We start from the raw sequence: 13,290 nt of genomic DNA on the forward strand, positions 1-13,290 counted from the left end.
CTTCATTTAAAATTATAAGCATGCTGTTCTAGGAGAAGCAAGTTAAATTCGACAAGCTAAAATTAACCAAATAAGAAGTATATCTGAAACAATATAAGAAGTGCACAAAAACTGCAGCTTGATCATAATGGTTCCTTCTAATCTTGCCAATCTGAAAATGAGTGCAGAAACTAATTAACATTAAGGTCAAATAGATTATTGTCAAATGACTACACGTGTAGGCATTATGTAAGAGGAAAACATTCCACCACAGCAAATTAAATTCACCTATTCATTATTAACAAAAAAGCCTGGAAAACAAGGCAGGGCAAATTAAAGACTAAAGCTACTGATTTTGCAATGAGCTACACAATGCCCTCTTTATAATGCAAAACTCTGTAGAAACAGATCCTAAAGAGTAATTTTTCTAGATATACAGTGTATGCCCTGAAAAGCAAACACTAAAATATCTGCGATTTTTTTTCCAGCAGCCTGCATCAATACCTTTAAATACATTTGGAAAACTTTGTTTTCATGCTTATGATTTGTGATCATAAGCCTAACATTTTCATTTCAACAAGAGTAAAACGGAGAAATACTATCATGGCCTGTCACTCAGGCTGGAATTTTCAAGAGTCCTCTTAAATAAGAGCCTACTTGACATTTTAAACACTTTTCTATTCCTAAGAATGGCACATCACTGAAAAAGCCTGTGTATCATCAATGTAATATGCACTGTAAACACAACCCATCATAGCCTAAAATGATTTCCAAACAGTAGCGAATAGTATCTGCAACATGACAGGCACACAGTTTCCAAAAGAAAGTAAAACAAACAGCAGACATCAGTTCATTCTTTTAAACAGCTGGTCTGATTAAAGAGGTTACCACCCCAATTCAAGCCATTATGGCCTTCACAGCCCTACCAATGGAAGGGGTCATGCAAGTGCTCTCCAGCTCAGTCAAGATCATGCAGATTAGCTCAGACTATCTTAACCAGCTGCTAAACTAGCCAGGGTGACTGATACAGGTTAAAGAGCATTCACGTAGTCCATATGGTAAGCAGAGCTCTGTGGGGAGAAAAGAGGGAAGGCACAGCTAAATAGTGCCACTGGTGACACAGAGGTGACAAAGACATGCAGTCAGTGACAACAACATCTTCAGTTAACAGAAAGACATTCAAAAGAGAGCATAAACCCATTTGTAAAGATACCGAGCCTCTTTATATTGCACAAGAAAAGTTATCCCAATGCACTGACTTCACATGAGAACATTCAACAGCACTGTCAGTAACCTCTAGACGAAAGAAAAATTAGGGAGGAGAACATTACAGTCCTCGTGACTGGTGTGCCTGGGCATGTTAATACAGAAAAAATTAAAAATAGAGAGACTTATAGTATGTTTCTTCATTATATAGGAAAGTTCATGCAAGTCTTAAAATTTATTTTTTTTTTTAAATAAAAAGAAAAAAAAAAAAAGAAGACCAGAACACAGAAGTCAAATATTTTCGTAGTAACTTTAACATTTAAAAGACAATTCAGCATCATTTTCAAAGTGGGTAACAATTACTCAGGCAGTTTGATAAGCTAAGTTTCTATTCATGTTCGTGAAGCAAATACTTGCTCAAGATTAAAATTTATCAGTTTTAATATTCATTTACAGTTTCCCAATAGAAGTCCAAATTAGTTTTGGAAAGTTACACATCAACTAACACACACATACGCACAAGAATAAAAACATCACAAAACAAAACAAAACAATCTTTATTTGGCACCAAAGCTGAAACTCTGAATAAAGGAGTACTAAAATACTGCATAATAACTTATTTCTAATTGAAATATTTCTATCAATTATTGTGCCAAGTAACTCATAAAATTCCTATAGCAGTGATTAGAATAAACTCTTAGTAAGCCTTTTCAGTTTGCTTACGATATGCTGTAAGTACTGTCAGAAGCACTGTTCCACATCTCGCAGTCGCGTATAGCTATGACTCACATGCACAGCTCTGAAGGGAGCCCATGTGCACACTCCTCTGCAGTCCCTGCAAGATGTTTACCCACTTCTGCTATAGAACTGCACAAGCAGGAAGCAGAAACACGCATTTCACATAGATGTGAAAATTCTTTGAGCTTTTTGTTTCCTATTTAATGCTTTAGGTTTTTCCAAATCCTCTTCCCGTCGCACTGCATATGCTGAAAAGTTTTTTATCAAAAGTTGTACTTTCAGTTCATTAAAAAAAAAATTAATAACACTGCTTTAATCAGACCTGCTCTACATCACATATTAGATGATTAAAACAACACAGCATGTTTCTTAACTATGGTATGCCAAATGTTTGTTTCTACCATATTACAGTAACCAAACCCATATATACAGTACAATGCTAATCCAAGTACTAAAGCAGGTCACCTCCTCTTGAGGTTAACAACAGCCACTGAGTCTCCCATAGCCTTGGGTAAAGTGATTTCATGCTGGAAATAAAACGCAGTGGCACTTTCCAGCTGCATGGCAGACAAAAATATGAGGAGACATACATGTTTCACAGTTGGTCGTTTCCAATTGTCACAAGATGCAATTCAAGCAAAGGAATGCTTTCAAAGTTAAAAACATAGCCATTCTTGGAAGGTCCACTGTGCATACAATTCAGCACATGCACAAATGCTTGGCAATCTTGGTAGCATAATGAAAACAAATACATGCACAACTAAGTACTCCCCGCAGTTCATTACTTCTAAACTTACCGGGTCTTTTCCTGGCTTTTTCATGCCCTAGTTGTCCTAGATCATTGCATCCACATGTATAAACAGTGCCATCATCCAGGACAAAAACAGTATGTCTCAGTCCACATCCTACATCTCTCACCCTTTTATTTAAGAAAAAGTCACTTTTTCTGGGTTCTAAAACAATCTCTTCATCAATTCCACCTAATCCAAGCTGTCCAAAAGATGCGTTTCCCCAGCACAACATGTTTATGCTTCTTTTGATCACAGTGATCCTCCAACTTGACTTTTCTAGAATATCCCTTCTGTGCAGCTGTTAAAAAAAAGTGCAGTTTTTCAGTATTGTCCATTTACATTACCTTCTATAAAGCATGTAATTCACAAATTCACTTTCTATATACCAGTATATTGAAATACTGAACAATTTTTAGAGACTGTGATTTACTTTCTTGGACAGTATTTACATTAACTTTGCAGTAAAATGCTTTCCTTCCTATTTCAGATAAATGTTTTTAAGATGTGCAAGTTCTCAGTTTTATAATACTTTTTTAAAGTACCATTCTTTGTTAAACTTCTCTAATTCCTAATCCTGAACTATGTAAGTGGCAGTCATAATCAATTCTAACAAGTGGCAATGACCTCAAACATTTTTTAAGATGGGAAAGACTCGTGTCATTGCATGAAGAGCTGCATGACTCCAGAAAGCACTGGGTACAGCCTCAAGATCATCCCCAAAAACAACATTTGACTCACAGCTTGGAAAAAATTGGTCATCTCTGATCAATCCAGTTATGCAACACAAAGAAGAATACGATGTGTCAATCATTACATTTAAGCAACTATGAGTCAACTGAACTTCCAATTTTAAAGAAAATATATAGGCAAAACTCAAGTCGCCAGTCTTCAAACGCAAACAACATGAGCTACAGCTCCATAGTTACTCTGCATAACAGGAGGCCGCGTACACAAACTCCCCCATGCAAACCCCCAGCCCTAACGCCTAAATTTTAATTACCAGTGTTTGTGATAACAGACTCTGTACCTACCTGGAAAGAATACAAAGCTACACTTGTCTTTCATTTTCAGTATTGCAGATGATGAAGAAATTATGACAGTGATTTCACCATTACTCATACTACACTTCTGTGACAGCAAGTTTCCCCATATTTTCAGAACAATTTAAAAATCAATGCAATACAGTGTAAAACTTCTGTAATTTTTTAGCTCTGACCATTATCTGGAAGACAGCACGACTAATGGAATGGGGAATAAAATGCACCATGAATGCATTCAGTCTTAAGTGCTGCAGGATTGTAACACATATAAACTGCTTCAACATAAAACTGCTCACACCAGCTAGCACTCAAGTGTTACACAAAACAGAAAAGGGCAGAATTCTTGCCAGCACAACACAATGATCTATGTTTCTCTGCAAAAGTTAAAATGCAGTAAACAAGATGCTTATTTTTGTGATGTCATAACCCCCCCCAACCAAATAAAACTAGAACAGTCAAACAGCTTAAAATATATTGCTTTCTGTTTACCTATCTCAGAGGATGACGCATGGTCAAATATTTCCCTAGCTATATCCTACCACATTCAGAAGGGGACATCAAAACGATGAAGTCTTCAGTTAAGACATAGCTATGCAACAGCAAATTTCACACATTTGTAGCAGTGACTGCAATGCAAGCTTCAACCTGCAACACAAGAAGTGAGAAAAGATGTATGAGTATAGTGCGTTAAGATTTCTGTAGTCAAGATTTATCTCCACCTCCAGTGGGGCAAGAGGAAACGTTCTCCTTTCATCTGAAACAGGTACATATTTCCACAGAAGGTGGGGTTTTTGTTTGTTTCTTTCTTTCACGAGTCAGTATCCACAGCAGCTTTGTACTCTGACCTCAAATCACAGCAGTATTTTAGCCCTGTACGTTGCCATCAAGCCAACTCACGTTGTCAGCTGCTAGATACTACCACGCGTGACGTCAAAACCAGTCCAGTGCCGACACCAAATACGGAACGCGAGGGAAACCACCCAACCCGTTTTCTATTAGCAGAGGCAGGGCGGGTAACGGTGCCACAGGAAGAGTCTGGATGTTTCCCGCAGACTGGAGCGGGCTGTGTAACGTCGCTGCGCCCGGCCACCCCAAGGGCCGAGCCACACGCTCTCTTCAGCGGTCCCTTCGCGCGGGACACCGCAAATGCGGTCAGCCTGCAGTACGGGTTCCACAGCTCTCCTCCCTAAGGCACCGCTACCTCGCTGGGCTCCGGAGAGAGCTGCCACGGGACGGAGTGAAGGAAGCCCCGGCGGAGGGGCGCAGGTCCGCGGCCGGCGGGGGGCCTCCGCCCGTTCCGACGGGGGCGGTGCCAGACGCCGAGGTCCCTCCACAGCCCGCCCCGCAACTGCTAAGCAGCATCACCCATAAACGGTCCTAACTTCCTCGGCCCAACTGCCGCCCCACGCCTTCCTGCCTCCCCTTCCCCGCTCCCGCACCCGAGTGCGGCCCCGTGCACTTTCTTGTCCGCCCGCGGGGCCGAAGGGCGGCAGCGCCCGCGGAGGTCCGACAGCGCATCGCGGAGAGGCGGAACTCACCGGCGAGGCGCTCCAGTTCGGTCAATTCCACTCCACTTCCCCCGGTGCCGCGATGCGATGTGATGCCGTACCCAAGCCCGGCCCACCCGCTGCAGGCACCCACCGGCCACCGCGAGGGTGTGAGCAGCCCAACCCGGAGCGATGACAGGGCCCGGCCGCCACTTCTGCGCAGGCGCGAACTCAGCGGGCGGGGCCGCAGCGCGCCCGCTTCACCCCTCGCCTCCTTCCCACCCGGCCTCGTGGTCAGGGGCGGTGACGCAGCGCTGGCGCGGCGTGACGTCAGCCCGGAGCTCAGCAGCGGGAGGCGCTGCTTGCCCGGTGGGGTCGGGGGTCTGGGGTGCTGGAGCGCTGGAGCGCCGGAGCTCGGTTCCGTGTGGCTTCGGTTCCGTCTGTTGGGCTATGGAGAGGCTGAGCGAGAAGTTGACAATAAATAACTGTAGGGGGATGAGCATGAAGTGGAGAATGAGGGAGCATGCCTCCCTCCTCCCAGTGCGCCCGCGGGACGGCACTGGAGAAGAGCGGAGCTGGGGCGGGAGGGGCTGTGAGCTGTGGAACTCACTCCCGGGTGGTGATGGCAGCTCTGCATTAGCCTTGGCTTGGTAACAGGTGAGCCGCGGGGAAATACAGCTGCGTTAAAACGGGCCATCGTTGTATCACATCACTATTTTTAAATCAATATTTTTTTAAAAAATGGGTAAGTTCTGGGACAAATCATTCCCTCCCTGTTTGCTGAGGAGAGATCTTTGTGATGATGTATTTCTCGTTCCCTGTGGAGTGCTAAGAAACTTTGTGGTGTGTTGCTAGTCACTGTGATCTACGGAGATACGCAGAAGCCTTTGCTTGATCTCGAGGGCACGAAAAGAATGAGATCAGTGAACGGGGAGGAACTGGATCCACCAGGAAGAAGCAGGAACAAACTGTCCTTCATACTCCAATTACCTGTCAGTAACTTCTGACAGGAGAGGAGAGTGATGTAGGTGGTGTTGCTGCAGCGTGTGGCAGCGGTGCAAAGGCCAGTACTGCCGCTGGCCTGCCAGGTTCAGGGTGAGGGGCAGGTAGGGGTGGGTTCGCTGTATCCTCCCAGCAGAAACGAAGGCAGTTTTCTCAATTCTGCATTCTGTTACAAGCATCCGCAGGGTGGGTATGTTAAAACGTTTCCCTCCTAGGATTTTGCTTACTACCAGGAGGAAAACACATTGCAATTTATGTAAGTGGATCAGGTTGGGAATCCTTATTTAACAGTCTCTCTGTAGCAGTTCGAGGATCCAGTTTTATATAGGTCAGGAAGTAAAAAAAGCCAGGACCAGTCATACTTCATGGCAAAGTGATTCTGGAAACTATGGGGTAAGAAAGTTCTGTGTTTGGTGTCATTTTGCCCTGTAATGGAAAGCATTTAAATAAATAAACCTACCAAACAAATGGGATGTCTTGGGCCAGCCATTAAGTCCTTTGTGTATCTAAATGAATAAGATTCTACAGGACTTCTCAGAATTTGTGGTTGTAGATTTATCAGTAAAGATCCAAACCAGAAATATTAAATTCATACATTCAGAAAATGAGATAGCTGTGTAGCTGACAGAGGCTAAATGATGCAGCACTTTTCATGGTAGCAAATCCTCAGGTTTGTTATTTAAAGAAGAGATGAGTGATTTGCCTTTTTCCATTCTGTGTGTAAGAATGGAAGGTTAGCAGTAGCTGCTACATGTAGCAAACGAAGGAAAACATTTAATTCGTTTTCTAGTTCTAATCTTCCTTCTCCCTATATTTGAGGCCACCGGAGTAATTAACTGCAAATAATCCCACTCTGAAGTATATTTTAAATACTCATTCACTGTGCAATGTGTCCTCTGACCAGCATGTGGAGATATGTTCATGTACTTGAGAACATTGTATGCCAGTACAATTTTTACATGGAAAAGGATTTTGATATAACTGGCCTAATTCATTAACTAACATATGAAGGGTGAAACAACATATAATGTTGCACAAATGTCAACTCCCTTCTGTAACAGACATAGCTATACTATTTAAAAGAATTATTTTAATCCTAAAATCAGATTACTGCTAGTTAAGTAATTCAAATGTATCTTCAAATAAAGTATAAGCTGTATTTTTATTCTATTCACCACCTATCTTAGCAAATTTTATTTTCTCTTCCAGAGAAGCCATACCCTGCCTGTATGCTTTGAGAGTGCCCCTTCCTTCATGGGGCTAAAGGTACACAGGCAGTGGAGGAAAGAGTGCCTGCTCTGATGCCACATCACTGATTGGACTCCCAATCGCTTAGTACAACCATCTCTGCATCCACTGGCATTAAATCTGCCAAAATGTGGTTCTCTAGTTGCAGTGGTCAAGAGAACTGCAGGTAAGCATGCCTGCACCTCAATATTTCCAATGTCCACTCTAGTACTTGCAAAAAAAACCCCAGTATTTTGCAGTGACACAAAATCCAGTGAAAACAAGACATATAAGTCTGGTTAACTTCAAGGAAGACATATATTTTTTCCTGGGTGCCTTAGCACAGAAGGATTTCTATTACAACTGCACAGTCTTCTTACTGATGGTCACAACAAACAGGAAACTATTTTCAGTTGCCCTGCCATTATTAAAATAGCAATGCTTAGCTACTCCTGGTGATTGCTGTCAGCACAACTGTGGTTTTTAAATTCTGTCACTCTTAATCACCCATTCAGATAATGCAAAAAAAAAAAAATAAAAAAAAGTATATACTGTTAATTAACATATACTTTATGCTATTACTGTAAAACATGGAAAGCATGTTTTTGAAGGCTACAGTGTTACAGCACAAAACTTCCTGTGTAGCTGATAACAGAGGTGGACTGTTCTCTGCCTCCATTTTCTCCTCGCAAGAGTGAGTACATGCTTTAGAAACATTAGTTCCTCATTTCAAACCTCCTTGTTTATACTTTGATGTGTCACAGACTACAGAAAATAGAAATGGGTGTCCAGAACAGCTGATAACATGAAATTAGAGATGTCAGCATTTTGCTGTGAGAAATTACTAACCTTTGTGTGAAGCCTTTGTGTAGAATATTCTTGATTAAGACAAAGGAAAGGCTTTAGAATGCAAACAGCCAGACGAGAAAGGTACAGTGTGACCCTTTATGCCATTTCAGTTTTACATTTTATCTTTATATTCTTCACAATACCACTATTTGGATGTTAGTAATTAATGAAAGTGCCAATGTAGAGAGACAGACATAACTCACATACACACAGAGTACATGTTTTCTGTGTTTTGATACTTCATAGCTTAGCATGTTTTAGTTCTCTGTCTGCCCACCCTGCCCATTGTCCTGATTCTGGTTAGCTCAAATGTAAATATGCTTACAAGATCAATTATTTAATAATTGATGGTGATACAGTGAAAAAAAAAGAATATTTTTTTCACCTGTTTGCTAAGGTAAATCACTATATAAATACCAAACTGATCATATAGCAAGTTCTGTGTCTACCTATCTCAAGGCACCTAATTAGGGGAGCTGTTTAAGGATAAGATGAGGAATCATACCTTCAAATAAGATAAGCAAAACAAAAAAACTTTCAAAACCCTATTCCCCTCGTGTCAGGTAACAAAATGCATCTGAAATATCCAAAAGAATGCTTCTCATAAGACATCAGATGTAAAGAAAATGGAAAAGCAGTGAAGGTTAAGAATGAATCATGGACAGGAAGACTGGAGTGAAAGAAACAAGCTGACCTCTGCATTAGGTATGAAGCTCTCATGCTCACAAACTCTTCTGTGGATCTCGTATCACCCAGCCCACACAAGTTGCAGCTGGCATTCAGAGGACTACCCCATATCCTGGCAGTATGGCAGAAGATACACAAGTGCCAGGCACCTGCAGGCTGGGGCTGAAGATGCTGAACATTTTTGAACATCCTACACAGAAGGTTGGAAGTGTAGTCCCTCCCAACATGCAGCATGTTCTTTTTCCATTGCCATGATATTTCACGCTATTACATGAATCTTTCTTTTATAAATAGATTAGCAGACAAGGTGCTAACCAAACACCAGGAAAAAATTCCCAAGTAATCCAAGTGTTGGATGCTGAGACAGCAATTCACATGTAATTAAGCTGGGCTTTTGGTCAGGCTGGCACTGATCTTTGATTTTTAAGGTGCAGTCCTACAGGAATACAAGATCAATAATTGAGCTAGTTCTGCCCTATAGAGACCAATCTGAGAACACAGTGAACCTCAGCTTATAAAATAGCAGCTCCAAGTGGTGCCACATGCTGCTGATTCTGACATGACACTGTGTCTTTGCATGGCAGGATGATGAAGCACCCTAAAATTAGCCTTCTTACTATTTTGTAAAGAGCAGGCAGAAAGGTAGCAGCCTGCACTGAGGAGAACAAAGAGGCACAGGAGAGGACGAGAACCGAGGCTCACACACAGGCTGGTCGCAACACTTCATGGTGAGCACTCTTGGCTTCTTTGCAAATTTCCATTTGGATTGTTTAGTGTCATTTCTTATCCCAAGCACTGGGTGACCTAGTTGTGAAAAAAGAAAGGTCCTCACGTAAACAGAGGTGGGGTGGAGGGATCTGCTCCCTCAGGGGGCTTGGGAGAGAGCAGAGAGGAGAACTATCTGTGAAAATTACACAGATGGTCTCTTTTCTTAGATGTGTGGTGGGACCTGGCATTTAAGTGACAGAATTAAGTTTGTTGTTACTGGAATAGAACTGGGAATGGAAGAAAAAAATGAGCTGGTATGGAAACCAGAAATACCATGATAAAGCCCCTTCTCTGTTGAACCAGACTGAGTTTTTCCTGATATTCAGCTCTCTCCCCACCCCATTTATTGGGTTATAAGTTCCTTGGATTTACAAAGAGTAAGATTTAAAATTAAAAAGAACCTTCCAGGCAGTAGGAAGATAAGCATGGATGTATTTGGGCATGGGAACAGAAACAGTGAAGGAAAAGGTCCTACACTAGAATAATGCTAGCAGAGGACAAGGAAAATGAAGCTGTAAAGAAACATTTGATTATCAGAGGGCACAGTAGGCATGACATGAAATAAATGTTAGGTTGGATTGCTAGGAGAGAAGACGAAACAGTATGCATCTCTAGGAAACCTAGGACATCAGCTAGGTGTAATAGTGTGTGGGCCTGTGCCTAAACAATTGTCAGGACCCACTGTTTTCTCTGTTCCTATGGCAGGACTCTGAGAATAGTAGTTGGGAAGAAAATAAATCTGAATTATAAACCAACGAGTATGTTTGAACTACATTGAGCTGTTTCTGCTTTTAGTTATCACTTAAAAATATGTGACTATTTCGCCACAAAGATATTTCTGTTTAGTAAAGATGATTGGACAGTACTCAGCAGCTCAGGGTAAGACTCATGATTTCACATATATTACTGAAACCTAGAGGGACATGATAATGTAATATCTATTTTGGTGCAGTTAGCAAGTCATAGACATTTGGTATAGCATGGACTGAAACATCGTGTTGAAGTGATAATGAATCTATGCTATTTGTGCCAACTGCAGTACGTGACATCTCTGTTCAAAAAGTGGATTAAATATTCACAGTGGACAAAGACTCATGGACAGATGGAAAATTACATTTCCCTTGCAGAAGTTGTTAAGAAGCCCCACAGAAATTGCATGTGAGCAGTCAGAGCTCTGAGTCCTTGGAGGGCTGTAACACTGAATTTCCTGTAACGTCAGAATGAAATTAGAATAAAAGATTAAAAAAATATTTGACATAGAGAAGGAAAGTGAGCTGTATAAGAAGCACAATCAAATCCTCATGGCTGTGTGAAAAACAGAATCACTGCTGCTACCTACCCGCAATTCATATGTAGAGAAAGCTATTGACTACTCATGTTCGCAGAGATCTCTTACGCCAATACTTACTAAGCTCCTATTTAGGAAAGAAAAATTGTCACAAACTTACAATCTTTTATTTCTGTTTACTTAGACTGCAGATACACTTGTTGATTTTTTAATATGAGTGATTTAGAGGCTCTTATTTCTCTCCAGAAAATCTTGGACAATGTTTTGGGGATAATGTTTCTTTGTTTATTTGGTCTACCAGCATGCAACAAACTGCTACGATTTAAAACTTCAAGCTTGCAGAAGGGAGGCCAAAGCAGCTATATATCATTTGGAAGCAGAAACAGTAGAGCAGCCACCTGTGCCAAACCTCCATTGCATTTAGCTGGCTTTTTTCTTCTTGGGTAGGGAGGGAGATAGCAGTGATTCATAGTCTATGTCTGATTGATGAAGGCTTTCTTGTCATTAATGCCAGCAAGCCACTAGAACACCACTAAATATGATCCCAATCAGAAATTATTTTTTGAGGGATACTGACTAGTCCCCACTTAACATATGTATATTTACTTTCATAAAAGGAGAATACAGGGCCATTTCCAGCTCCTCGGCAGGGTTTTAGAGCAGCATTATTACTCTTAAACATACATAGACATAAGTCTGGGACTAGTCCTAGGGCTTGGATCCCTGAGATTTGAGAGAGATTGTTCCCGAGACTGTCTCAGGGAAGGACATAGCATTTCTACAGGATCCAAATGAGACATAGGAGTTCCTGTTCATCCCATGACACAGTGGAGGCATCCAAAACCAGACAGATTACCAGCAGGAAAGTCATCTTGAAACTCCAGTTTCAACAGAAAGCACTTCCACAACAGTTTTTAGCCAGTACTGTGCCCAATGTGATAAAATTTTTGCAAACAGAAACAATTCAATACAATCATGTATGCTTGTGAGTTTGTAGCAAACTTGGCAAGGCTAACTGGCTCGTTAACAGACAGTATAAATATTACAAATTAAATTCCTTTGAGTATAAGGTTGTGGGTTGTTTTTTTTAATAAAATGAACAAAAATAATGCTTGTTTGGTGTTATGGCCAAGTGGTTGCTTGGTAAACAAACAGCATTAGGGTTAAAAATCACTTTTCCTGAGAGGCAAATGGCATGTGGTCTTCGTAATTTTTCTTGACCTATTATTCAAGTTTGAGCCTCTAAATAGCTCATTACCATTATGAATCTGTTTGTGTTATCTTCTGAGTTTATAATAACCATAAGCGTTAAAATAGTATGTTCATAACAATAATAATCCCCACTGGTTTCCCTGCAGAATTACAATAGACATGAACCTAGAAGCATTTTGTTTATAACCATTACAAATAGTCATAATTTCCAGTGAGTTATATCAGCAATGATCTCTTAAGAATAAAGTATTTGGGATTACAGTGTCTGCATATTTTCAAGTCAAATTTATGAAAATTGTTATTTTTTGGCTAAGATTTAGTTTAGACTACTTAATAGTAATACATAAAATCTTAATGTCTTCACTTTAAAAGTTCCTGCACCATCGGTTTTACAGCTAATTTATTTATTTTTTTACAGCTAATTTTGACTAAATACAATTTAAATTTACTTTTATTCTGAGGTGAGATTTTAAAGTTCAAGAGAAGAAAAGGCTGCGTGAAGACCTCATAGCAGCCTTCCAGTATCTGAAGGGGGCCTACAAGGATGCTGGAGAGGGACTCTTCACTAGTGACTGTAGTGACAGGACAAGGGGTAACTGGTTAAAACTTAAGCAGGGGAAGTTTAGATTGAATATAAGGAAGAAATTATTTACTGTAAGGGTGGTGAGGCACTGGAATGGGTTGCTCAGGGAGGTTGTGAACACTCCATCCCTGGTGGTGTTCAAGGCCAGGCTGGACAGAGCTTTGGCTGACATGGTTTAGTGTGAGGTGTCCCTGCCCATGGCAGGGGGATTGGAACTGGATGGTCTTAAGGTCCTTTCCAGCCCTAACTATTCTATGATTCTATGATTTTAATTACAAAAAAAAAAAAAAATGTTTTCAGCTGTATTTCATAAAACTTGTAATATTTTTAAAAAATTGAGAAATTAAAGGTTCAAATACCATCTTTGTCTCTGCCATAATGTCTTTACACATACAGCACTTCATCACAGAATCACAGAATGGTTTGGGTTAGA

At 40.9% G+C, this 13,290-nt stretch overlaps 2 protein-coding genes across 8 annotated transcripts in view; one reads left to right on the forward strand and one right to left on the reverse strand.

The window, feature by feature from the left end:
* The window catches only part of HERC4 (HECT and RLD domain containing E3 ubiquitin protein ligase 4), a 37,623-nt gene extending 32,087 nt beyond the window's left edge, over positions 1 to 5,536 (reverse strand). For 3 of the 6 annotated variants that reach the window (XM_057403233.1, XM_057403228.1, XM_057403234.1), the window contains exons 1-3: positions 5,293 to 5,352; positions 4,294 to 4,399; positions 2,721 to 3,012 (exon numbers count right to left, since the gene is read on the reverse strand). In XM_057403233.1, the coding sequence (XP_057259216.1) occupies positions 2,721 to 2,946 (226 nt within the window). In that variant the 5' untranslated portion in view covers positions 2,947 to 3,012; positions 4,294 to 4,399; positions 5,293 to 5,352. Of the gene's footprint in view, positions 1 to 2,720; positions 3,013 to 4,243; positions 4,400 to 5,292; positions 5,353 to 5,395 lie in introns of those variants that run through there. The other 3 variants (XM_057403230.1, XM_057403229.1, XM_057403231.1) reach the window with 3 other exon arrangements.
* Positions 5,537 to 9,450: 3,914 nt separating this feature from the next.
* Positions 9,451 to 13,290, forward strand: part of MYPN (myopalladin) — a 73,256-nt gene continuing 69,416 nt past the window's right edge. For both annotated transcript variants that reach the window (XM_057403236.1, XM_057403238.1), the window contains exon 1: positions 9,451 to 9,734. The gene's annotated coding sequence lies outside the window, so the exon portion shown is untranslated. The remainder of the gene's footprint in view (positions 9,735 to 13,290) is intronic.

Source organism: Pezoporus wallicus, unplaced genomic scaffold (assembly GCF_028554395.1).
Source record: "Pezoporus wallicus isolate ANWC-B61680 ecotype Strahan unplaced genomic scaffold, APGP_CSIRO_Pwel_v1 contig_4264, whole genome shotgun sequence".
NCBI classification, from domain to species: domain Eukaryota; kingdom Metazoa; phylum Chordata; class Aves; order Psittaciformes; family Psittacidae; genus Pezoporus; species Pezoporus wallicus.